General features: G+C 34.4%; 3 protein-coding genes and 1 long non-coding RNA gene across 5 annotated transcripts; 1 reads left to right on the top strand and 3 right to left on the bottom strand.

The window, feature by feature from the left end:
• Positions 1–622: 622 nt before the first annotated feature.
• LOC145575744 (uncharacterized) lies at positions 623–3131 on the bottom strand. Its single transcript, XM_081633582.1, has 2 exons — positions 2702–3131; positions 623–853 (listed from the first exon to the last, which is right to left on the bottom strand). Exons 1-2 carry the CDS (start codon positions 3017–3019, stop codon positions 818–820), a joined length of 354 nt encoding a protein of 117 aa, XP_081489708.1. The 5' UTR covers positions 3020–3131; the 3' UTR covers positions 623–817.
• On the bottom strand, positions 3124–17743 carry LOC145575641 (uncharacterized). Of its 2 annotated transcripts, XM_081633512.1 has the most exons (8): positions 17327–17743; positions 15683–15772; positions 12660–12731; positions 8282–8329; positions 4615–6041; positions 4200–4412; positions 3462–3554; positions 3124–3296 (listed from the first exon to the last, which is right to left on the bottom strand). In XM_081633512.1, the coding sequence occupies exons 5-8, from the start codon at positions 4642–4644 to the stop codon at positions 3132–3134; spliced, it is 501 nt and encodes a 166-aa protein (XP_081489638.1). In that variant the 5' UTR covers positions 4645–6041; positions 8282–8329; positions 12660–12731; positions 15683–15772; positions 17327–17743; the 3' UTR covers positions 3124–3131. The 2 variants fall into 2 exon arrangements, 1 of the variants encoding a protein (XP_081489638.1); XR_014098271.1 differs by lacking the exon at positions 3124–3296.
• Positions 9378–11809, bottom strand: LOC145630095 (uncharacterized). Its single transcript, XM_081682340.1, has 2 exons — positions 9777–11809; positions 9378–9684 (listed from the first exon to the last, which is right to left on the bottom strand). Exons 1-2 carry the CDS (start codon positions 11807–11809, stop codon positions 9378–9380), a joined length of 2340 nt encoding a protein of 779 aa, XP_081538466.1.
• Positions 13342–14846, top strand: LOC145575592 (uncharacterized). The gene is made up of 2 exons (XR_014098269.1): positions 13342–13853; positions 14523–14846. It is a non-coding gene; the product is annotated as an uncharacterized LOC145575592 (long non-coding RNA).
• Positions 17744–26438: the final 8695 nt, after the last annotated feature.

Raw genomic sequence — 26438 nt, 5'->3', positions numbered from 1 at the left:
AAAAAATAACTCACGTGCATAGCATGTGAGTTTCTCGACGCTTTTATGTGTCGATAAAATTTTCGACTCTAAAAAGCGTCGAGAAAAGGCGGTATCAAAATTCGTGCACTGACACCATATCAAAGGCGTCGCAGCAAAAGTGTCCAACGCTTTTTGTAGTAGTGATTGTTTAAAAAGTTGTGACACTTTTGTGTGTCAAAATGATGATATATTATTTCCAACAATTTAAATACCACCAATAACTTTTATTTATAAAAGCGTCACTATTTCCCCCTTTTTTTTGGACGAAAATTGATAAAATTAAATTAATGAAGTACTTATATAAAACTGTAAACAACCAAAATAATAATAATAATAATAATAATAATAATAATAATAATAATAATAATAATAATAATAATAATAATAATAATAATAATAATAATAATAATAATAATAATAATAATAATAATAATAATAATACTAATTAATATATAAAATCATAATTGATGAAAATGTATTTACAAAAAGTAACATATATATATAGAAAAAACACACACACACACACACACACACACACACACACACACACACATATATATATATATATATATATATATATATATATATATATATATATATATATATATATAAATTCGTTTACATAATAACGTTATACATCCAATTCAACTAAACAAGTGTAGTATTTGAATACAAAGATATATAGATATTTTCCTAAAAAATATGTCCAAACTAATTACACACAACGCTATCAAAGCTACTAAATACCCACACATATATATAATAAGAGTGCTTGAAGCCAAATCACGCTCTTCATTTACTTTTTACCATTGCTGCCTACATCATCAACAACCTGCGAAGAAAATTTGATATGCGAACAATTATTGTAGTAGTAGTAGTATTGCAAAATTAGAGAAGTTAAACAGAAAATATTTTCCATAGAGGAACGTAAACCAAGCACATAACTGTCCAGTGATACGCCTAGCTAACAAGAATTTTTGTACTAAATAGTCACTTTCTTGCACAACACAAGTAATTAACCCATTCCTATTAAAGGCGGTATGTGCTCGGCTAATAACAAATGACATTCCTATTCAAATATTAGGGAAAAAGATAACAACTTGCAAAATGTCTGCTTAATATGGTCCAAGTATTACCTTCCCTTTTAATATGAGAAAAAAACAAATCAGAAAAAGAACTAGCAAATTAGCAATGGATAAAATATCATCCAACAGCAAACTAAAGGGATCAAACCCCTGCATTCGCTGCTTGAGACGACGTACAACAAGCTGGGCATCGCTTTCAATAATCACTCGTCTGTACCCTAACCTGCACGCCAAGAGCAGCCCATACCTGCAAGCAGCAGCCTTGTAGCTTGGCCCATGTGAGCATCACAATTAATTTTAACCCAACCAACCTCTGGGCACTTCCACGAAGACACAACAAGAGTGAGCATTGCAGGGGGCTTGAACACCCTACTAGCATACTCCCCATAATCAGTAACATACTTCATCATTCTCGCAACAACCATAAGTAATTTTTTAATTATTAATAAATTGTGAATAATTTTTTATTGTATTCTTTATCAATCTAGCTATATAAAATGACTAACTTTCAAACATTTACCTAAAACGTACTAACTTGCCTCTAACTAACACCACTTCTCCCTAATCGAACCTAAAACAACCTAAAATAGCAATCCTGCAATGAAGTGGATGAAAAAAAAGGTGCATAAGGCATTGGTACGTCGACACCAGCAATCCTCACAATAGGTGCATCAACATATTCAAAGCTATCCTCAATAATAGATGTACTGTAAAGAACATCAGAGTATGCGAACAGGTGTAGCAAATCAAGCAACTCAAGGAGATCAAGAGAAACAGAAAACTCACATCAGCCTTAACAATTTCAGGTAAGCTGACACACTTGTTTATGTAGTTCTGCTCTTATAGTCTTATTCATTATCAGTATTATTGATTGATCTTAGAAAATTTTAAGTCGGTCAGAAAAATTTGCAATGTGGTGTTATAGTAGAGTCAAGCAGACAGCAGGTGTTTTGTCTCGGCATTTGAATAAAATTTTCTCCTACTATTTCTCAAATAAATGAGCAGAAGATGCTGAGCATCCAAAATTACACGACTGGAAGTGCCTAAGTCATCAGTGATATGTGCCAACAGACTTAAAAGTTCTGACTAAAACCTTGACATGCGCAATATCCCAGATAACTTTATCCCCTTTCATCTTGAACATATGAATTAAACCATCATTCTTAGGATATGTGCCTCTCAAATATTGGGTTTTATTGCTCACATTATATCATTCTGACTACAAGGAATTTACATCCCCTAAGGTAACTCCATAGTTCTGTAGCATATAGCTAAAATATTCTAATGTAGCTTTCTGTCTTGTCGTTTAAGACAAACCGAGTCTCTTGATTATATTGCTACAGAAAACCACATAATGTAAAGAAGGTGCACCAAGGAAGCTAAACCAATAATACAGAATTTAAAACCAATAATACAGAATTTAAAAACCGTACGATTCCACGGAATATAGATTCAGCCCTGAGAATCAAGTAGTTGTATTGCATTATCTTGAGGAAATTTTAATGAAAGGAAATTTTATATCTTACCAAAGATAATGAAAGGAAATTTTTAAAAACAAAGGAAGCGGGTGAAAAAAGAAATGGTTTATTCCAAACCTGAGAATCAAGTAGTTGTATTGCATTATCTATAACTTCTGATGAAACATTTCCACTACGTGTTGCCTTCAAAACTTGTGCCATCATAGAACCAACTGCATCAAATTTTGTGTTCAATATTTGATTTTGTTCAGCAAGATCCTCATTTTGCTTCTTCATATCTAACAGTGCAACCTTCAACTTCTCCACTTCCATATCACTATTGTTGACATAGTAAGACCCTTTTTTCCTTAAATGTCCTTCCACTCCAAAGATGTCGCTTTGCTTCACACCAAAGCCATAATTTAGAGGACGCTTAGGGATCTCGCCTTGATACATAAGTTGATTGAAAACTTCATTTTCAATATCAACCTTGGGAATGGAAGAAGAGGAGTTATCAAGGCTTTCTTTCACCTTCTTGATTGCATCCTCCTGTTACATGATAAGAAAACTATAAGACTTGGCAAAGAGCTAATAAATTAGTGGTTAAACTAATTTTCATTGGTATATATACCACAAACCGAAGAGATGTTGTGCCCTCTTTGAAGCTTCCATCTCCTTCGCTGTAAACACTTTTAAAAAACTCCAATTCACTGAAATCACCTTTTTGTTTTTTCTGCAATGTGAGAAACATACAAATATCTGACATTTTACTTCTGCTATTTTAAGTCTTTTAAATTGACGAAGTTACATTTTCTTCCAAATCTTGTAAGATAGTCATACAGAAAAAAAAACACTAAATGCAAATTTTAGGACTAAATAAAATGAAGGATAATTATACCAGAATAGCTCTGCGATTTGCAAAGCTTTTAGCACCACTCTTGCGCACGAGAACTTGCGACGCACGAGCAGCTTTTCCGAGTTCAGACATTTTCTGTTTATTTAAAATCATGGTTAGCATGAGATAGAAATAAAGTTACATCACACTAAAACCACTATAATCAGAATATAACGGATTTGCTTGTGTGATTAGGTAGTGAGTTGGTCTGATGGAAGCTAGCCTCTGTTCTTACTAACATGTGTACTGTGTAAATATAATGGATTTGAGATCTCTAAACCTTATCGTGTGACTAACTATATCTGATGGGATGCAATGCTGACACAAGCAAACGACTATTGGCAACAGCAAGATAATAGGGAAGGAGAGAATATGTAGCTTATTAGAGAGACAACAGAGGAAAAGGGTTGTAGCATCAGCGGCAAATACAGAAGGTCCATTACAGTTGTTTCATTGTGTATACTTTACTCTTTTCTCTCTCTGATTTGTTCCTTATAAAGCTATAAGACTGTAAGTTTATAGATTTGCTGGTCATAGGTTATCGCTTATGAAGAATTAGACGACATTGTGGGAGGAGTTGATCAGCATAAACAACATAACCACCAAAATGTTTATCACGCATCTAGGATTGTTCATTTATTATATCCTACTAAAATGTTACTAACAACTTGACAACATACAAAACGGTTATACAGAGCTAATCTATAAACAAAAAATTCGCGTAAAAATCAAAATGCAAACCTTGGCGTCCGATGAAAGCCAATAATCAACCAGAAAACTCCAATTTTGAGTTGTGATTCCATCAGGTATACTAGCATAATTTTGCTCACGCGTTTTTTCCACGGGATCAAAATAATCCTTCTTTAATGCATATCTATGATTTTTCCATGCTTTGCCAATACGCTTCAAAATAGCATTCCTCATTTCCTTTCCTTCGGGTAACAGAAAATGTGCCTTAAAGTAAATGTACAAATAAAGTTACATTAAGAAGCATATATAACTTATAGTGTATCATACTACATGTGAGTTATTATTGTGGCATTCATAATTATATCATATATCAAAGAACCATAGCATATGTCAGGCATGCAATAGATTATAAGTGTAGTAATGAAAGTAAGATTATATATTCATGGTGAACGATTAAAAGGCGTACCCGAACAAGGTTAACAATATTGCCTCTCATATTCGAGCTCAACTTATGCCAATTTAAAATTCCCACGGGACAAAATTCTTCTCGTTTAGCAATGTCTCCTAAGAAACTGTCAAGGATGGAGCCACCTTTGTGAAGAGGTTGGTTGAATTCATTAAATTGGACGAAGTACCTAAATCCTGGTGCATCATTTCACACATCTCGAGGCTGAACAGAACCCTTCACAAGGTGTCGTGTTCCATCGACATCTTTGAAACAATGAAATTAGGTAAGTGTTAAACAATAAAAAAAAACATTCGAAATGGAAAAAAACAAAGCACATAATATTAAATATGCATTTACACTTACCAAATGCCACAACCTCTTCTTCCTCATCAAACTTGACATACTCTGGCCAATTTTTCACAATACTTCGGCGTCTAAATTTTGTTCTTTTCACACCACTGTCCACTCCACCTGACTCATGCAACTCTTCTTCACTCTCTGATTGAGATTCAGGTTCATCAGAGTCAAAATTTAACCTCTTGATGCTTTCAGCATGAATATATGCAGGAGACTTCTCCTTTTGGTGTCCCGGTGAACAAGTTGTATTCATTTGAGGTTGTGTCAAGGGTTCACCTCCAAACTTAGAAGACGTCATAGGATGCTTCTTTTGAGTTTGTTGCATAGCTTCCAGGGGTGAAACAACTCTTCTTTCTAATTGGGATTTAGCTCCAGTCAAAGAAGAGACAATAGGTTGTTGTGAAGCTCCCACCGGCAGTGCACCTGTTTTAGCTCCAGGAAAAGTTTGTTTACTCGGATGTTCGGTAGCTTTTTGAGGTTGCTTTGATGCTTTAGTCGGCTGAGTTGTTTCTTTATGAGGGACTTGTGTTGTTTCTTGTGACGGAAGTGCACCTGTTTTAGCTTTAGTAAAAGGTGGAATAGTCGGATGCTCTGTAGCCTTATGCTGCTTTGATGGTTTAGTAGGTTGAATTGTTCCTTTGTGAGGCTGTAGTGTTTCTTTATGAGGGAGTTGTGATGTTTGTGGTGTTACAAATTGTAACATAGGATACGATCTAGGTTGTGATGGGGTTAAAGGAGGTTTTGATGACATCTTTTATTGGGAGTTTGATGGCATTATAGTTGGCATACCTGCTTTTGATGCAGCAGCTACAGATGAAGATGATGTAGATGTGGGTTTTGATGCATTAATAGAAGATTTGATTGGTTGCGATATGTGCCCAAACGTTTGTGATCTTCCAAGTGTTGGAGGGCTAAATGGTCCCCATTGGGTGGATTGGTTAGAAGACTCTGAAAAGTTGGATTGTGACACTGCAATATGGCTGGACTTAAACTGTAAGGATGTCGAAGTGGGTTGCTTATTTGAAGAAAATTGAGCCTCGCCAGGGGGTAAAGCAGTTCTTTTACTTCTAGAACTCATTATGAGGCACCTATTAACATAAACAAATACAACTAGTCAAAAATTATGTGTGCAGCATAGGATATCAGACAGGTTTCAATTTTCTGAATCGAAATGTGAAAATGAAGTCGAAGGAAGTAGAGTATGCATACAGGTGACAGTTTTGCTAAACCTTAGTAATCAATCTGCAAATAGCTGAGCATAATCAAGTAAATCAACTCAAATTACTGATTTACTACGTATACCTGAGTATGCCAAATAAAATTCGTAGCTTAAATTGTTGAGTTGGTTTTTCATAATATCGATCAATGCACCAGTCTGTCGAAATCCACATACAACTTTCTGATTTCTATGTGTTCCTCAATTTGTTTGCAGAAATGGATCGAATACAAAAGGGTAGTTTGTTTGGTCATTTGTAGATCTATTCGAGGTGTTATACGGCTACAAATACAGCTTTGGTATGTACTATGTTGATTTTCATGATCCAAAACGGACCAGGTATGCTAAGCTGTCTCAGAGATGGTACTCAGCATTCTTAAACGGGAAAAATGTAACTGTAAATGATGAAGGCAACCAACCACGAAAAAGGTCAACCATTCTTAGGACTACTCCGGATTTGGATGATGGGTTTTCGAGTTAAGGTCTCTATACTTTGGACTAATTAAGCTTCCTTTGTTTTTGAATTTCAATCACCCTAAGTAGAGAACTAGCTCGTGGTGAACTATGAGAAAAAAATATATTTAAAATATATATGTTTGTGGTAAAAAGTGACCAAAAAAAGTTAAGTTTAAAGTACTATATTTAATAAAATAGTCTTTTAATTATGTGCCTGATCTTTTTTACCTTTGCTTTAAATCTTTAGAGAAAAAAATGACATCTTAAAATTTGCATTTGATTATTCTATTGAAGTTGTACTACAATTATCTACAGAAAATGAGCTGGAATCTTTTTTTTTTTTAATAAAAAGTACGAAACAAACAGAATTTTTTATTGCAAGAAGAAAGATCTTTTTTACCAATTCTGATGTGATCTTTCATAATTTTTCTGGTATTAAAAAATCAACATTTCCTCATCACTTACCAAACAGAATCCTACCAAGTTGTTACAGTTGCTTTTTTTTCATGACATAGCTATAAAAAGTACTAAAACAGTAATTCGTATTTTCAATCCCTCCGTCCCTAAATTATTGTTATTTTCGCCTTTGAAGATCGAATGTCCTAATAAACAACATAAAAATATCGAGAGAATTTAATGATCAATAACTAATCTTTAAAGGCAAAAGACATTAATCGAAACAGCATAAAAAATATCGACAGAAAATGTTTCCTAAAAAGAAAAATTGACAATAAAATCTACTGTATAAGAATAAATATACTTGCATTATTTGAAAACAGATTTCCAGTAGCTACTCTAACTGTATTCCTAATTTCCAATGAACTGACCAATGTGTGATCAAACTTTACCGATTATAGCATCTATGTTTAATAAGGTGAGGTGGTTAGAGACTTGAAAACGAATTGGGCATATTTATTTACCGACTACTGCAGATCTGATCTTACACCAATTTGTGGTACATTAGCTTTTAACATACAGTTTCTAACATTTAGACAGAGATGCAAATGCTCTAAATGCTAACCAATCTTCGGCCAGTTATCATCAAAGAAGAGTCACAAAGAAAAAAACAAGGAGAATGGCTCCCTATATTGGATATTGTAACAAACATTCATGCAAAGAATTCCAGCTTTATACATAAGTAGATTACCCCTTCTCTACTGAATGTGACCCAAATGCAAAGCCTAAATGCAAACCAAGGGTTTAGTTTAGAGTAAATATGTGATTTCATCACAAAATTCAGAAGACAGAGAAATAGAATGGCTGAAAGAAATTTGATAGTACTCCAACAAGGTAACTATTATCCTTCATTCAAACGAAAGATTAATTTTAAAAATAAATGAAAAGATGCATTTACGAAATCAGGCTAGTTATACAAATTCCATTGCTTAGTAAGTTATCTGAGTCATAATTGAACAATGGTTTCATAATTTCATGTGATTACATATGCAATAGAATCAGGAATTTCTTACAATTGCTTCTGTTTTTCAAATTATTGCTGATGGTTACTAATAGTTAAATTTTCAATTATTCTGTAAACAGTAAAAAAGAAGTTTTATTAAATGATTAATTTAATTATGATTATTTATCTAACATAAAAATTAAGAAACAAGTGCATATAATTTTTCAATGCAATATTGAATAGGGGAAAGTATTTACCTAATTAAACCTCTTCGTTCTCTCTCTTTTTGACAGGAAGTTCTACACCTGAACTATGAGAATATATATCTAATTATATATGATATTGACGAGAAAGAAAAAAAAAATAGTGTGTTAATTAAGAGCAAATCAAAATCATAAGAAAAATCGCTATAACTGTTAGATGGTATGAGAAAATAGATTGTAATTAACAAATAGAATTAACAAAAAGTAAAGGGATAAATTCAGCAAAAGGAAATATTAATTAATGACAAATATCAACTCATAATTAAATTCAGCAATTACAAATCCAAATTAAATAATAAATAGGAAACTAATCATTCATTGTCGTTATCTACTTCGGGTAACTCATCCCCTAAATCAAACAAGTCTCTAGGCTTAGTCTTTACAACATGAAACCATCCTTTTCGTATCTCATCTTCAATGTAGAAAACCTGTTTTGCTTGAGATGAGAAAATAAAAGGATCATCTTGCAAATTTCTTCTTGAATGCATCAACTTAGAAAAATTAACACATATAGAGCCATTTTGATCTGATTTAACACCCCTATGTATGTCTACCCAAACACAATGAAACAATATAGCTTTGTAAGTCCCATAATAGTCCAATTCATATATATCCTTCACTTTCCCATAGTATGCTTCTCCATCTGCTTCAACCATGATTCCAGAATTTTGGGTAGTCAAACGGCTATCACGGTCCATGATCTGAAATTTATACCCATTGATCATAAAGCCCTTCATTTTTTTTACCATAACAATTCAATCCCCCTGCCAGAATTTTTCTAAGTTTCCCATCTTCGGTGGATTCATCTATTGAGTGTACCTATCATGGTAGAATATAAAGTCAAAAACATTCTGCTATTTTTGTAAGAAAATTGAACACATTAGGATACATATACATCACCTGACTTCGCAACCACTCTCCAAACTCGTTGATGATCCAATCACTTTCATCACTTTCAGTGATTGGGTTATGTGTATTCATTTGTCGCTTTAGATTTAAATATTCTCTTCAAAGAAAGGAAAATAAATTATAATTTATAATAATATATTATAATAATTGTTTATTCATAAAATAGAATAAAACCTGCTACTTACTCGAGAATATCTTGAATTTCATCAGAATGATGCAGTAAAACATAGCAATGAGCTTGTTTTAAGATTTTGTCATCTAGACGGAAATTGACTTCTTTCCCAATTACTCGACCGCCAGAATTACACAAGTATTTTCCAGAATTGGGACTATTATCATCAATTCGTTTAGGTTTGTTAAAGACGGTCTTAACACCTTCAAGATATCTTGAACAAAACCTAATGGTCTCCTCTAAAAGGTAGCCTTCTGCAATTGACCCTTCAGGTTGGGCTTTATTAGCTACATGTGACTTTAGATGGGCCAAGTACCTTTTCAAAAAGTCAAATTATAATTAAAATACAGTAAGTTTATAGATTTTCTAGATGAATTTAGATTAGACATATATGTAAATAAATCTAACCTCTCAATGGGATACATCCATTTGTACTGTACTGGCCCACCGAGTTTAACCTCCTCCACTAAGTGAATTAGCAAATGAACCATGATTGTGAAAAACGAAGGCAAAAATTCCATTTCCAACTCACAAAGGGTTAATACAATTCCTTCTTGAAGAGCATCTAGATCATCAGGATCAATAGCAGTGGAGCATAATTGCTTGAAAAAGTAAGACAATTTTGCAAGCAAATCAATTACTTTTGTTGCATTAGAAGCTCTTAATGCGACGGGAAGGATATCTTGCATCAAAACATGGTTGTCATGGCTCTTAAGGTTAATCAACCTTCTTTGCTTCATGTTCACGCATCTAGAAAGGTTAGATCCATAGCCATCAGGGACTCTGTGTTTTTGTAAAACTTTTAAGAACCTCTCTTTCTCCTCTACAGACATAGAATAAGAAGTTGAAGGCATATGATTATCTTGAACCCAAAGATGTGGCTTTATGCCCCATCCTTGAAGGGCATCTCGATCATCCTTCTTATCTCTGCTTTTATCGGTATTTAAGAGAGTATTTAAAATATTGTCACACACATTTTTTTCTATGTGCATTATATCTAGATTATGCCTCAACAAATTATGGTCCCAATACTCTAAATTATAAAATATGCTTCTCTTGGTACCAATGACAACATCTTCTTCATTGTTACCCTCGTTACCTCTCCTTCTTTTTGATGCCTTCCCATAAACATACCCAACCTTTTCTTGTAGCCCCAATATGTCAGTCCCACTAGGCCGAGGTGGAGCTTCACCATGCTCTTCTCTTCCGTTAAAACTGTCACTCTCAAATCGATATGGATGACATGATGGAAGCCATTTTCGATACCCACAATAACAAGTCTTACTCCCAAATTTTTCAGAAGGAGTTGAATCAATGCATATAGGGAATGCCATATAGCCTTTGGTGCTCAAACCGGAGAGCATTGCATAACCAGGAAAGTCATTAATAGTCCAAAGCAAAGCGGCTCGCGATTTAAATTTCTCTCCATCATAAGCATCAAAAGAATCAACCCCACTCCATAACAATTTCAATTCATGAACTAGTGGCTGCAAATACACATCGATGTCAATTTCGGGACTTGTGTTACCAGGAATGATAATAGACAACATGAATGAAGATGGTTTCATACATAACCACGGTGGAAGATTATAGGGAATCAAAACCACAGGCCATGTACTATAAGTCGTGTACATCAAACGATATGGATTAAACCCATCACTTGCAAGCCCTAATCGAACACTACGAGGATCCGAGGCAAAATCCTCATAACGTTGATCAAATGATTTCCAAGCTAATGCATCTGAAGGGTGCCTTAACATCTTCTTATCAACATCATTCAATTTATCATTATGAGTATAATGCCATCTCAAATCTTCTGCTGTTTTTGAGGACATGTAAGTTCTCTTTAGTCTAGGGATAAGAGGAAAGTAACACATTACCTTAGCTGGCTCACCACTCGTAGAAACAGTCTTATCTTGATCTCTGACATTATCATTTCTACCCTTATTTTTCTTCCATCTTGATGTATCACAAACATGACACTTGTCTTTCTTTGAATAATCACCATAATACAACATACAGTTATTTGGACAAGCATCAATCTTCTCATACCCAAGGCCAAGGTCTTTTATTATTCTCTTACTTTGATAATAAGATGAGGGGAACTCAAGTGTTTGGGGAAATGCGTCTATGAGAAGCTCGAGTAGCATATTAAAGGATTCAGCAGACCAATGGCTCATACATTTTATGTGAAAAAGGTGTAAAAGAAAAGACAGTTTAGAAAATTTAGTACACCCGTCATACAATTTCTCATCGGAAACATCAAGTAATTTCTTATACTTAGCTTCATCTTGCGTTGTTGAAAATTCTAAATCAATCTCCTCTTCATAAAAGACAGGGTCTTCAAGATACTCGTCATTTTCATTATTTTCATGTGGTTCAAAGGTTAGGTCATTTGAGGGTTTTTCAAAACTAAAAGCAGATCTCAATAGGCCTCCCATATCATCTCGACCTTCAAACCTTGTTTGATCTATTGGGGATCCTTAGCTAGTACTCCCTCCATCACACCCAATCATACGCTGAAGCAAATCCCCTTGACCATGAAAAATCCATTTCTTGTATGATTTATAAAACCCGTTAAACAAGATATGTCTTTCTACATCATTTACACAAAGCCATTTATCAACTTTACATGTCTTACATGGACACCGAATCTTTCCTTCTACCCGAGCTACCTTAGCAAAGTTAATGAATTGCATACAACCTTTGACATATTGAGTGTGGCATCGTGGAATTTCTATCCAACTTGTATCCATATCTATACATAATAATACTTTAATAAGGGAACTATAATTTTGACCAAATAAATAGAAAATTTTAAAGCTTACTTATCAGAACAAATATCAAATTCTTCACAAACTAAAATACACAACAAAGCAGATTGGGGTAGCATACTTTTATTTCATATATTCTGATCATAAAACTGAGGAAAGGTCAATCATTATAGCCATGCAACAAAAATAAAAGTTATAGGTATAGGATTTACTATATGAAATCTAACCTATTGATGCAATTTTCATTGCATACTATTTAAACTTCACTATATAATAATAATAAAAAAAATTAAGAAAAATCACCTACAATTATATAATTAAACCAATGTAATCAAAGATGATGAACTATTGGAGATACCAAATAGTTATAAGTCACTAAGTTGCTTTGTCAAAGTCATTACAAGCCATACAAACAAAATTACATGCTTACTTGGTATAGCATACAACAATCTTAAAGCTTATCTCAAAACTAAACTGTCATAACTTGAAATAGTAGAATATAAGATGTGAGTAATACCTTGGTATAGCTGTCTTCAAGAGTCTTCTAAACTAAGCATGCAGTGACCAAAAGAATCCAAAAGGATGAATGCTGAAAAAAAAATACAAGCAATATCCACACATTAGCTGATATATTATATAATATAAAGAATTATGTTCGAGTGACCAAAAAAAAAATTATAGGGGGGGGGGGAGAAAACTCAAAAGACATACACTTCAATTGAAAACAGTGATAACAAAAACAAATACGGTAATTCAATACTCAAATGCAAAGTTGACATGGGAGATAACATAGAAAAATACACATCATTAATGGAATCAAATTGGGAGAGAACTCAAAAGACACTTTTATTGATCCATCTATTATTCTTTGGATTGTACCTTATGTAATTATCTCTTTCATCAATCAACACTCATATAATCAGGTTGGATCATGGACTTTACCTTAGTAATAACAAGGTTAAAATCATTTCCTAACTTTTAATGATTGTTTGGGATTTGAACTTTGGAGTGCCTGATGAATCGATCTATTGCTTGGGGTAAGGGAAATCAGTTCCAAATAAAGGGGAAAACAGGAAAAAAAATGAAACATGTAAAGTTCTTGTTATGTTAGCTCTCTCTATTTGTTAAAATTAATTTGAGTGTAGTATGTCATGGTGTTGGCTCATTTGTGATTAATTTAATTTATTATTAGATAGATATTTTTTATATATATTACCTGTTATTGGAACTTATTAACATTACTGGGGTTAAAAAAGTGGTATAGTTAGTTGTACAAATGTGATTTATGGGTGGCTCAAATAGGACTAAAGTAAGAAATTTACAGCCTAAATATGAAATCAACATGTCAATTACTCAATCTTAGAAAGTGATTGCTGTGATTTGATTTTAATTTTTCAAATGCTATCACCCAATGCCTTATACTGTCTTCTGAGCTTTGTTGTTGCTAAATATATTTTGCAGATACATTTATCTTGGTCTTATGATAGTAAAGTTGAATCTACAAGGTTATCAGTCGTTTTTAGTTTCACTTAATATGCTAGCGACAAATTTGTTAAAACAATTATGAACTCTGCTTTTTTGATGGATTTAGATCTATTACAAAGCAGCTTTGCAATGTAAGGGAATGGAAGATGTAAGGGAACATAAGTTGTTACTGATTTTGATCCAAACATATATGGAGAAGGGCTGATCTCTGGATCCCATGATGGAGGTACTACCTGTTCAAATTCATAATTTATATATTTTTGGTGATCAATTATATGAATAATACAATTGATTTGAACTTGAGGATAGTTAGCCCCACTTTTGCTGATAGAGAGAAGAAAACCCATAGTGCTGGCAGCTATCCTTTTTTACAAGGTTAAAACAGTAGGCTAAATTTCATGAGAGCAATGGCATGTACTAGATCATTTCAATCTTTTTCATAAGTGTTAAAATTTCTTTTTAAATGTTAAAACGGTGCCATGCATTGTGTTTTTAGGATCAGAACTTGTTTTAAGCAACAACAGGACTGCCAGAAGTTTATATTATCCATTCCCTTCAGAGCACCCTGGTGTTTGAAATGGTTGATTGCACTTTTCAAATTCTAGTTTAACCAGTTTTTATCTTAGTGTGTATACTACTATATTGCCATGGGTTAGGTGATTAGAAATTGTTGAGTATTATTTAAACAAACGGATGTCAGTTGCAAGTTTAGCTTTCAATTCAAATTGTTACACTTGACAGGAAAGAGCAATAGCAAAGACAATTGTAAATGCTGCTGTCATTGTAAATGTTGTGATGTCGTTGCTCTAAGTGCCTTGCATAGTCTTTGTTGGTTGTTTCAAGAGCTACAATTGTTATTTAGATGGGCTAATACTTTTTTTGTTTAATGTTTTAGGACGTCGGTGAAGAGTTAGACGGGCTCAATGTTGTTCAGCAGAACATCAAGTTTCACTAAAATGCTCACATTTGAGATCCCCTATTTAAGCTAAACTGGTTTGATGCTCCGATTAGCAGCAGTGAACTGATGCGTTCTTGCTGTATCAATTTTAACACAACAGATTATTTTTGGTTTAAAGTAGAAGACATGAATATAATTATATATTGTAATAATCTAGCTAATAGTGTATTATACACACAAATGATATAAAATTTGTAACTTTTATGTATATGTATTAAGTGTCTACACTACTTTTGCTTTCAAAAATATAATTTTTTTTAACATTATTAGCCATAATAATATTTACTATAACAACAAAGTTTGTTAGCCAGGGAAGTATTTTAGGTAAAGAAGCTAATTAGTTACTCTAATACTTGTGGCAACAAAGTTTGTTAGCCACGGTATAGTTTGTGGCAAATAATATGTTAGCCACGTTAGTACTTGTAGCAAGAGAATTTCTTAGCCACGTGAATACTCGTGGCATAAATATTGAAATTTTCCACGAAATCCATTTTCCCGTGGCAAATTTCTAGCCACGCCCTATTGTGCCACCGGAGTAAATTTTGAAATTCCCGTGGCTCAATTGCATAGCCACGGGAATTCTAAACTTGTGCCACGATTTTACTCGAGGTAGAAGCGTCAATTTGTTGTAGTGTCAAAGAAATAATCACAGATATGGTAATCAAGCATTCCATGATTTAAAAAACAAAAGCCGAAATTGATGGCATAATTTATAAGACATAATACTAGCATGCTCAAAGCTCTGAATTCAAGCAGTCTGCTAAACTAACTGCTACATACATCTCTGTTCTCAGAAATTGATCACCTTTAAGAAAACTATTAAATATATCTAATTACACTAGAAAAGAATATGAGATATATTTTTCAATCAATGTCACCAAAGTCAGCATACATCTCTATTTTTATAGTTATCTTATTTAGCCGAAGAAGGTAATAGACCATCACCTATTATGAATAATCAAATAATTATTCATTAACTATGGATTTAGTAAAAGCTTAAGCTCAAAACTCACAGCCAACTATAGACATTCAAAGATACACAACCGAAATTTTCATCAAGAACAATATTATATTTAGGCAGTGCTGATGTACATTACCTCCAATTCTTGAAGTCGTTTCTCCGCCTTTTTAGCTTCTGATTTTCCACTTCTTTGCACTTCAAATACCACAGCTTCTCCTCAGATGACCTGTGCATAATTATGGTAAAAAATCTGCTGGTTAATTGTAGTTGTGCATTTTGTTTCAATTTAAAAAAGAATCTAAAGTTTGAAAGCAATGTATATGTTAACATTTAATTAAACAACTGATTGAATATGTATACATCTGAAAATTATCAAAAAGTTACAATTTTTAATAAAAATATGCATAATTCGAGACTTCGAGTAACAATTGCAAATGGGTATCCAATTCTTTACCAATAAAAAAGTTAGAATATAATTAACCAATTCAATAAATTAATTAATTCGTTAATTCAACCCATTCTTCAACTATAATCGGAGATTATAATAATAATCATGCATGCAGCTATCAACATACATAATAATTAGGAAAATTTGTAATTATTAATCCCAACTTTCGCCCATTTCCTTTCATTAATCCCAACTTTCGATTATTATTGAATAATCCCAACTTTGGGGGGCATTTTCTTTTATCAGGTCATAACCGGTCAATAACAGTCAATGACCTATTATAACAAGTAACCTGACACGTGTCAAGCCTTGATTGGTCAAAAATAAAAAAAAATTAAAAATTACAAAAATTGAAAAAAAAAAAAAAAAACCCCAAACCTCTCCCTTCCGTTCACCGGACCACCACACCCTAACCCCGACCCTAACATCCCAGCCACCCTTTTACCACCGTGAAACATAACCCCCACCCCTAAACTCGTCGGCCACTTCCTTTGGGCCACCAAAACCAACCGATCAACGAACTCCGACCACCAAAACCACTAGCCGCACCACCACGACCTCTAAAACAGCTGGTTCACGCAAACTTCGGCCCCTATTACCATTAGGAGTGCGAATCTCGACCCCCATTACCACCGGCAGCACGAATCTCGACCCCCAAAAACTAACAGCCGCGCGAACCTGACCCCCAACATCACCAGCCGCGTAATCGCGTCCCTTGAAACCACCGTCCCCTTGAAACCAGCCGCGCGAATTCCCTCCCTCACTCACGAAAACCACCAAATGCCCCTTCTCCACCATGTTGTTAGGGTTTTCGTGAGTGGGGGAGGGAGATTGGTGGTTTTCGTGAGTGGATGAGGGAGATCGGGGTGAAGGGTGGAGATGCGTCTAAGAGGAGTTGCGGTGCATGGGGGTTGTTTTCGGCGACGAGGGTTAAAAATGGTGGCTTGGGGGTTGTTGTCGGCGACGGGGGGTGAGATTGCAGTAATTTTCAGTGGGGTTGGGGAAGGAGATGGTGGTTTCCGGTGGTGTTAAGGAAGGAGGTGGTGGGGCTATGGTGCTGGTGGGTTTGGTTTTTAAATTTTTTTTTTTTTAAAAAAAAAATTAACTAATGAAATTACGACATGTGGCATGTAAGAAAAATAAAATAAAAAAAATTACCTTTTAAACAGGTCACCGGTCATTTGACCTGATAAAAGAAAATGCCCCCCAAAGTTGGGATTATTCAATAATAATCGAAAGTTGGGATTAATGAAAGGAAATGGGCGAAAGTTGGGATTAATAATTACAAATTTTTCTAATAATTAAAGAAAAAAATTGGAAAAAAAAACTTACGAGATCTTTGGGCTGAATCTTGATAAATTTTCTCCAACAAACAATAGAAACGATGAATCAAAACTCACAATACAAATTAACCCCAAAACTAAATTAAGAGAACTTTTTTGGCAAAGTATGAAGAGTATTAAAGCAATATGCAATTCACATCATACTATACGCTTCAAATATATTGAAAAAAAAAATTGAAGAGGTAAAGTAAGAAGTGGGCTGAGATGATTATATGCTAACTGAAATCAAGAAATTAGGGATTTTTTTGTGAAGATTCAAAGTTTTTAGGCAACAAATCTGAGCGGCGAATAAGGTGTTATTGGCAACTGCTTAACAAAACCGTACTGGGAGCTAATAGTGCAGTGAGGACGAACATGGGGTACAGTTTCCCGGGATATTAGATTAAAAATTTTGGTGAAATTTTAATTTCAGCGGGTTAGTTGTGTAAATGTGTAATTGATAGTTGGGTGACACGTTTCATTGCATTCAATATTATGACCCTTCTGAGGGACATAATATATTTTGGCGCTAAAATTAGTCAAAATGTATAAATTACGTAATAGTGGACGGAGGGAAATTATGACCCATTACAAAAGTGTCAAGGCAAAAGCGTCAAAATTTACTCTATTTTCTTGTAGTGTATCAATGCTAATCACATTAGGATTCAAAAGAATCTTCTAGAAGATTCTAGAAGACTATAATCAATCCTAATTGCATTAGGAATGATAAATCATAATAGGCCCTCCTCTAGATCATTGGGCCGCGTATAAAAATCAAACCCGACCCAGTTTAGTAATTTGGCCATAACTTTCTCATTATTCATAGGAATTGGGCTTATAATATATCGTTGGAAAGATCTTTTCGAACCCAATCCAACTACACCATTATTGGACCCTTGACATTGACCAAAATAAACTGGATTGGATATTTTCATAAAATAGGTTTTCAAAAACATAAGAAAGAAAAGAATTAAAAACTAACCGCAACACCAGACTTTCCACACTTTCACTTTGTTCGATTATGATTTGACGTGAAAGGCACTCATCACCGGGTTTGGTTTTGGGGAGACACAAATGGGTGTCTACAGTGAGCTTACTTGATTACCGGACATTTAGGGTGTCTTCCACCCCTTGTATAAAGAGCAACAAGCGAATTGTCGAATCTTTTTAGGCACGTGCCCCCAGTCCTGAGACACATGTACTCATATTGTGGACAAAATTACTGAGCGAGTTGCCGATTTTCTTCTCTCTCACTAGATTTGGATATATGCCTCCAGTCCTAAGACATGTATTTCTATCTTGTGGACACCGAATATTGTGTTTTAACAAGCGAATTGTCGAGAACTTTATCCCGACTGTGAAAGCCAAAACGTTTAGGCTGCAAAAGCCGAAACACTCTTTTATCATCTCGTCAAACCTATTAAAATCTTGAAGTTTATGACGTAATGAGGGACATTAGACCAACAATGACATGATTGGGAGTACATCATCTCCTTTAATCCTTTTTAAACCGATTTCTTCTTATGACATGACATCACCCGGAACACCTTTACATGTAAAAGTGTTCTACAATTGCAAATGATCAATCTAGATTCTTTAGCGCGTTAAGATTAGAAAGTACTCTTTTCTAAACATAACAGCTATTTGTCTCAAGCATTTAGCGAACCAAGGACTATTTCGACATCATTAAACGTTTTCTGAAAGATTCTCTATTCTTTGAGAACTTCGCAGAAAAAGTCTCGAATTTATTTTCATGGCTACTTTGATCCTCGTCTATCCTAGACTCGATTAAAAGTGGGGGCTAAATGTAGACATCTACTTTTGGCCTCATGTCCTAACAGGAAGTGCATAGACGATAAATAAATCCATCTTCGTGTTGGATTAACGTGAAGAACATTTGTGGATTAACAATTAAATTGCAAGAACATAATAATAAGCTAGCCTGACCCAAAAGTAACAGCATTAAGGTCTAATCAACTAAGCTCGATCATAATTAGGCTTAAGCTTGAGCTTAAACCCTAATAATGTCGGATTTAGAGGGGCCTTGGTTAAAATTGATGTTGTTGTAGATAAATCCGCGCACATCTCAAAGAGTCGCACTGGTCTTACGCCGCAACTCACAAGGTTGTGCGCAACACCCAGCGCAACCTACAATGATGCTCTTACTGAAGATTCAGAATTTTATGAAAATATGAAATTGAAACTTACCATAATATTGCGCGCAAGACAATCTATTGCACTGCCTATAACAGCGAAACTAAATCACTTGTGCTAGTCAGTCGCACGCAACCCATTCAGATGCGTGTGACACCTAATGCGGCAGAATGCTCAAAACCCTAATCGTATCCCTTCCCTCTAAATAAGGACTTAATACGAGGCTCAAACAAAAAGAAAATTAACCTAAATTGCTGGCAGAAATATTGTAAACTTGTGTGTAACCAAACCCTCTTGTCCTAAACACTCACCCTTCTTAATCTTTGTTACTACGATGGAGGTTCTCGAACAAGAAGGAGTCCATAAGTGTTCCAAACAAAGATCTAGCAAAGAGAACTAGTAAATTCCCGAGAACTTAGATCAATCACCTTTATTTTTATTGTTTAAAAGGACTTTAATTAATCAATTAGTGTTGTTTGATCACTTTAAACGGATTTCTAATTAATTAATTTCACATAGTATCTTGCGTTAAAAAAGAATAGAATTGAATAATTAATTTTTGATGATCACGTAAGCCATGGCGAATCTTTTTTATTTTGTTCCTCTCACGAACTTGAATTAAATAAAGAATAACGAGTTTGCAATGTAATTCCTACGTGATCAATGTGTTTAAATAAAATCAACTAACTTTTAGGTATCACGTTGCATATAATGTTTAGTAATGAAATTGTGAAAAAGGAAGAGCTAGTAGAGGCGGTAACTAGGGCTAGAATAGCGATTCCTCTCTAAAAGAACGCTATTTTAGTATCCTCGCTCCCGAACTCATTTCGGGTTTATGTAGACCAATTTGGGCATGGGTAAACATACGATTCATGCTAATTATCCCTTGAACTAACTCCACTTGGGAGAAAGACATGAACGAGGTTTATGAGTTTTCCTAAAACTCATTGGCGAGTCCTACTTTATTCTTACAAAAAAGCGTGATGAGAGTATCATTTCTAATTCAAGGTCTTCCAAACAGTTAGGATTCAAATCCTAATACACCCTAATAAGTGTAAAGTCCTAGGCTTTTAAAGGGTCATGGGCATCTAAGGAAAAAGATCCCCTACGATGGGAACACCCTCCTTACAAAAGTCGGTTTTGACGTCCATCTACCACATTTCATAATCGTAATATGCAGCAATTGCTAGAATAATTCGAACGGACTTATGCATTGCGACTGGAGAAAAGGTTTCATCATAATCAACGCCGTGAATTTGCCTGTATCCTTTTGCTACTAGTCTAACTTTGTAAATGAATACATTTCCATCTTTGTTAGTTTTCAATTAGAAAATCCATTTACATACAGTAGGTGTGTAACCTTCGGGTAAATCAACCAAGTCCCCTTTTTAATTTTTAAACATGGAGTCCATTTCATTTCTCATGGCTTCTTGCCAATTAGCAGAGTCGGGGCTCGCCATAGCTTGCGTGTAGGTTGCCGGTTCATCTCCATCCACTACTAGAATGTCCTAATTCTCGGTTAATACAACACCGAGATATCTATCAGGTTGAGACTTTAGCCTCTATGACTTAAGTAGGGTAATGGACTGAGCATTTGTATTATTGGTTTGACTTTTCATAGTTTCACCAACGTCAACAGATGTTGTTTGAGCACTTTGACTGTCAATTTGATTTTGTTGCTCGAACTCTCAAAATTCATCGAGTTTGATTTTCTTTCCACTTTTCATTTTGGAAAGTGTTCCTTCTTCAAAAAGACACCACCGCGAGCAACAAACACTTTGTTCTTGGATTTGTTGTAGAAGTAATACCCCTTGGTTTATTTTGGATAGCCCAAAAAGAAACACTTGTCAAATTTAGGGTGAAGTTTGCCAGAAATTAACTTTTTACATATGCTTCGCCTCCCAAATCTTGAGAAAAGATAATCTAGGAGGTTTCTTCATCCATAATTCATATGGAGTCTTTTCTATAGCTTTTGACGGAGCACGGTTTAGTGTTAGTGAAGCGGTTAGAAGTGCATGTCCCCTAAAAGAGATAGGAAAATTGCTAAGAACCATTATTGATTATTCCATGTTTGACAAGGTTCGATTTCTCCTTTTGAATACTCCGTTCCATTGTGGAGTTCTTGGAAGTGTCAATTCTAAAAGAATACCATGTTCTTTCAGATGGTCATCAAATTCATGGCTTAACTATTCGCCACCTCGATCCAATCGAAGGGATTTTGATTTTCTTGCCAAGCTGATTTTCAACTTCACTTTGAAATTCTTAAATTTCTCTAACGAATTAGATTTGTTTGACATAAGGTAGACATATCCATATCTACTATAGTCGTCCGTGAAGGTGGTAAAATAATGATAACCATCCTTGCAGGTTTGCTCATTGGTCAGCATACATTACGGTGTATTAGGCCTAATAAGTCACGTTCCGTGTCTCCCAATTTGGAGAATGGCCACTTTATCATTTTTCCTAATAATCATCTTTAAAAATTCTTACACAATTTAAAATCGAATGAGTCAAGAATACTTACGTGTAGAAGCTTCTTGATGCGCTTGATGTTAGTGTGGCCAAGATAATAATGCCACAAGGATGTCTGATTTGACTTAACGGTCTTAGCTCTCTTTGTGGTATCATTAAAATTATAAACTTGTTTGTCTAAAGAAAGCACATTTGGATAATCGTATCATGCCATAAGACATATAAACAAGACTTTTAGAACAATCACTTGTTATAGTCTTGTGATTAATCAACTTGACGTCCAACGCAAACAGATCAAAATATGTTTAACAATAAAACTAGGATAAGTTCTATTTTAAGACAAATTATGTGATTACAAATTTGATGAAAAGATTGTATTCTTCTTCCGCTTGTACATGCACATCTACTTGTGAAACTATTCTCACTTTGTTTCTGAAATAAAAGCATACAGTGAGTCACTCATGGCATCTAATACCTTATGTATTGCTTATATTCAAGTATTGGTTTATAAATAAGATACTTGAGGTGAAAGCTACTTTTCCTTTAGCCTCATCTTCTAGGTACTCGCTACATTCCCTCTTGTAGTGGCTTTGCCTACTAGAATAGAAGCACCACATCTTTGCCTTGTCTTTGAACTCCCTCTTCTTAGGCCTTAAAGAACTTAGTACCCTTGAAAGAAGTTGCTCTAAGAAACACTTGAACAACCTTCATCAACGAGGTCTTGTCTCAATTGTTGGGTTTCAATAAGTCCTACTCACCGCGGAAAATAAAACCCGAGCATAAGAACAAAATCACAATTAATATAACAAAATGCATAAAAAACAAGAATAGATAAAAGACTAAAGACAAAATTACCCTTGTAGTGTGCTTCGCTCAACCGAATGAAGCTCTTACTTGAGAAAGTCGAGCTTCACAAATGGAAAGGACCTCCAACAAAGTCCACCCACAACATGACCCTACCGGTCTACTACTTTGAAGTTAGCCAAATTCGACCAAAAAAACTACCTGAGTAATTAATGAGCTTATAGTTTTTCTCTCAAGTGAAGATGCCTAATTGAGTTCTTACTCAAGTGAATAATCCCAAGGTATGCCTTGGCTATTTATAAGGAGTGCTTCCTTGTGAATCTCACTCATCTTTTAATGTGGGTCTTTTTCCCAAAAATATTTCACATGGAAAGAATGTTGAATTCAATCCTTAGTTAAATAAACCAAGGAATAACTAAGTAACAAGTGTCACATGATTAGGTGAGGACCTCTTCCTCATTTGTTCCCCAAGGCAACTCACATGCATTGTGAGCTAACCATGTGGCATCCAACCTTAAGTTGGGTTCGGTTGGGCCGCCACCCTTCAGCCTGCGTCCATAACCTGTCACCCAGGTCCGCTGCCCGTTGCCACATGGCATCAACAACGTGGCACGCTGCCACCTTGTGGCTGCCAACGTGGCGCGATGCTCCTTGTTGGCTGCCAACATGGCGCGCTTCTATTTGGCGCGCTTCCCTAGCCTTCGCGTGGCTATGGTTTTTACTTTTTACTTGAAGCATTTTCCGGTCTCGCAAATTCCTTAATTTTTGCTTGATTTTTGAGATTCGTTTCTGACGCTTTAAGATCGGAATCTGACGTCTTTGTTTATAATAATTGGGTGACTCATTAATTCCTTTCGAATTATTTTATCGCGTCAGATCGTTAGTTTCTTTGGTGTGACTCGAAGGGTTCAGTCAAGATTAAGCTGTAATATTAATAATGCATTAATATTACTGATTAGAAGGAGCCTCCACCTAGGCATTCCAATCAGTAGAACTTACTGAATAAATAGCTTTCCAATAGCTTCGAACCCTTTATTGTAATAACACACTTGTTCGAAGGACTCCATTCCTTTCATCGATTAGCGGTGAAATGCATTTTCAATGCAACATAGCCACAGTGGGGTGAGCTTAGTAGCATATGTATGTGCCGCTTGTTCATCCTCCAATGGCTTCCCAATGAGCTCCAAGTGTTTGAAAAGACTTGTCATTTGAAGCACATGAGGTTGAAGAGGTATTCCAAGTCTAAGTCAAGCATTGTAGACCTTAATCCACACTTTGTGCCTTTCCTTAGCTAGGCAACCTTCCTTCGGGATCTTAATCTTCATGTTCATAAATGACTTAGTCAAGTTATGAACGTTCAAGTTCCTTGTCTTGGTAAATAGAGTGACAATCTCCTTAAGACTATTAAGAAGCATGTCTGGAAGGTATGATGTGAATCTCCTCTTCAAATCCTCCAAAAGGGAATTCCTTATCAATAGTGTAACCTTGTCACAATCCAAGGACCAAGACTCTTGAGTCACATCACTCATGATCCCCTATGAGAAGAAGCTTTAAATAGGAGTGTCAAGAATGTACTCTATGGAACAATTTTGGAAAGTATTCCGGAGTTCTTCTTCCCATTCCTTGAAATTGGCAATTGGTCAAATTGAGACAAAATGCTAATTTCTCCGGGCGTTCCGGGCACATGTAGTTGTTGGAAGTATTATTTGATGACAAGTTTCTATAATTGAAAGAATTTGAAATGAAAAACCATTCATGATACAATAAGTTTGAATTTTAAAGCATTCATGCAAATTTCAAGCTGATTAAGCGCGCACATTAAATTTGTCCCCATTGTGCCAGAATAACGTTTCAAAGATCCAAATAATTAATCAACAAGTGATTAAGCATGCTTTGGATTGTCTTAACACTTATTATTTTATGTAAGAAAATCCTTTCTAATAGGTCCAAGCTATTCTTGGTTTGATATATAATTCGTCGAATATAATGCTTTATGACGTTTATCTCCATTGCCACGACATCTAAGGACTTCCTTACTTATATCGTTGAATTTAACCAAAATCAACTTTTATACCCGGTAAACCTTATGTTCCTAGGAAAGTAGTGATGACAAGCTTTGGAATATCCCATTACTATTCGGTAAGTGTTATTTTTAGATGGCAAATTTAAATCAATATTTAAGAGACCTATGGTTTTTATGTTGGTTGATTTATGTGAACTTAATTAATCATTGCAACATTCGAAATCCTAAACATGCGTCTACTGTATAATTCGTATATAATTAAACATAAATATATATAAAAAACATATGAAATAGATGCATTCATTAGTAGAAAAAAGTAAATGGGAAGCGGTTCAAACCCCCTAAAAGGAAGCGGTTTTGAACCGAATGCGTTAAGGGGGCTTCTTATTGGCCTTTGAAAAGGGTAGCGGTTTGTGGTGAAAGGGAAGCGATTTTGGTGCCAAATCGCTTCCCATTTGCGTTTTACCAATATTATGTAAATGGTAATGGGAAACGGCTTTGGCGCCAAACCGCTTCTGATTTGAATTTTTTTTTTCAATTTATTATTTATAATAATAATATTAGTGACCTATCACAATAATATTAACATTGTTGTTTAATAATAATATATATTAATTAATATTAATATTTTTCTTAATTAATAATAATATTATTATCCTTACTAATTAATTATAATATTAATATTAATTATTATTAATTAATAATAATATTAATGTTATAATTAATTAATATTACATAATATAATACAAATAACATGAAATAATTATATATATATAAATTAGTAACATCATCAATATATTTACTTAGAAGTATTATGTCATTACACCAAAATATACAAAGATAACACTTACAAATATACGTTCTAATAAATTATAACTAATTAACGTTAATATATAAATGATAAAACATAACTAAACAATGTTGACAACACTAAACTATCTCAAGCTCAGTAGATGCCATCAAATGTCACTAAAAAGCCCACATTTCGCGAATTTCATTGATTTCTCTTCTTGTTAACGGGTCTTCCCTTTGAATCTTGCAAACCTTGGGAAAAAAACCAACCATTATTATATATCATGTGCATTACAAAAGGTTAAAAAAAAGTATGTCAAATATTTCAAAGGCTATACATACAGGCTTGTTTCTTTCACAAACTTGTATGTCATTGACAAATCACATCAAAAGTGCATTATTTTATTAAGTTTAAAGACGTATTTTCATCGTAAATGGCCCAATTATGGCCTAGATAAATTCTATTTTGCCCATTTTCTACATTTTTTATTGAATAAAGTATTTTTTTTCTCATAACATGTCATTATTATCTAGTCTAAGGTTTGAAATCTCATGAAAATAGCAAATTACTAAGTTTTAGGACGCAATTTATCCAAAATGGGCTAAATGAGGCCTGTGTGACTTCTACTTTGCTCATTTTCTACATTTCTTATCAAATGAACTATTTCTATTTCATAACATGTAAATATTACCTATGCTTAGGTATCTAAGGTTTGAATCATGTCAAAAGTGCATTTTACTAAGTTTTAGGACGTTTTTTCATCGTAAATGACCTAATTATGGCCTACATGACTTTTACTTTGCCAATTTTCCACATTTGTTATCAAATGAACTATTTCTTTATTGTAACAGTTAAATATTACCTATTCTTAGGTGT

The sequence above is a fragment of the Chenopodium album genome, chromosome 1, assembly GCF_948465745.1.
Source record: "Chenopodium album chromosome 1, dcCheAlbu1.1, whole genome shotgun sequence".
NCBI lineage: Eukaryota > Viridiplantae > Streptophyta > Magnoliopsida > Caryophyllales > Amaranthaceae > Chenopodium > Chenopodium album.
Note: the sequence above shows the minus strand (reverse complement) of the source record. Positions and strands in the feature narration are given on the sequence as shown.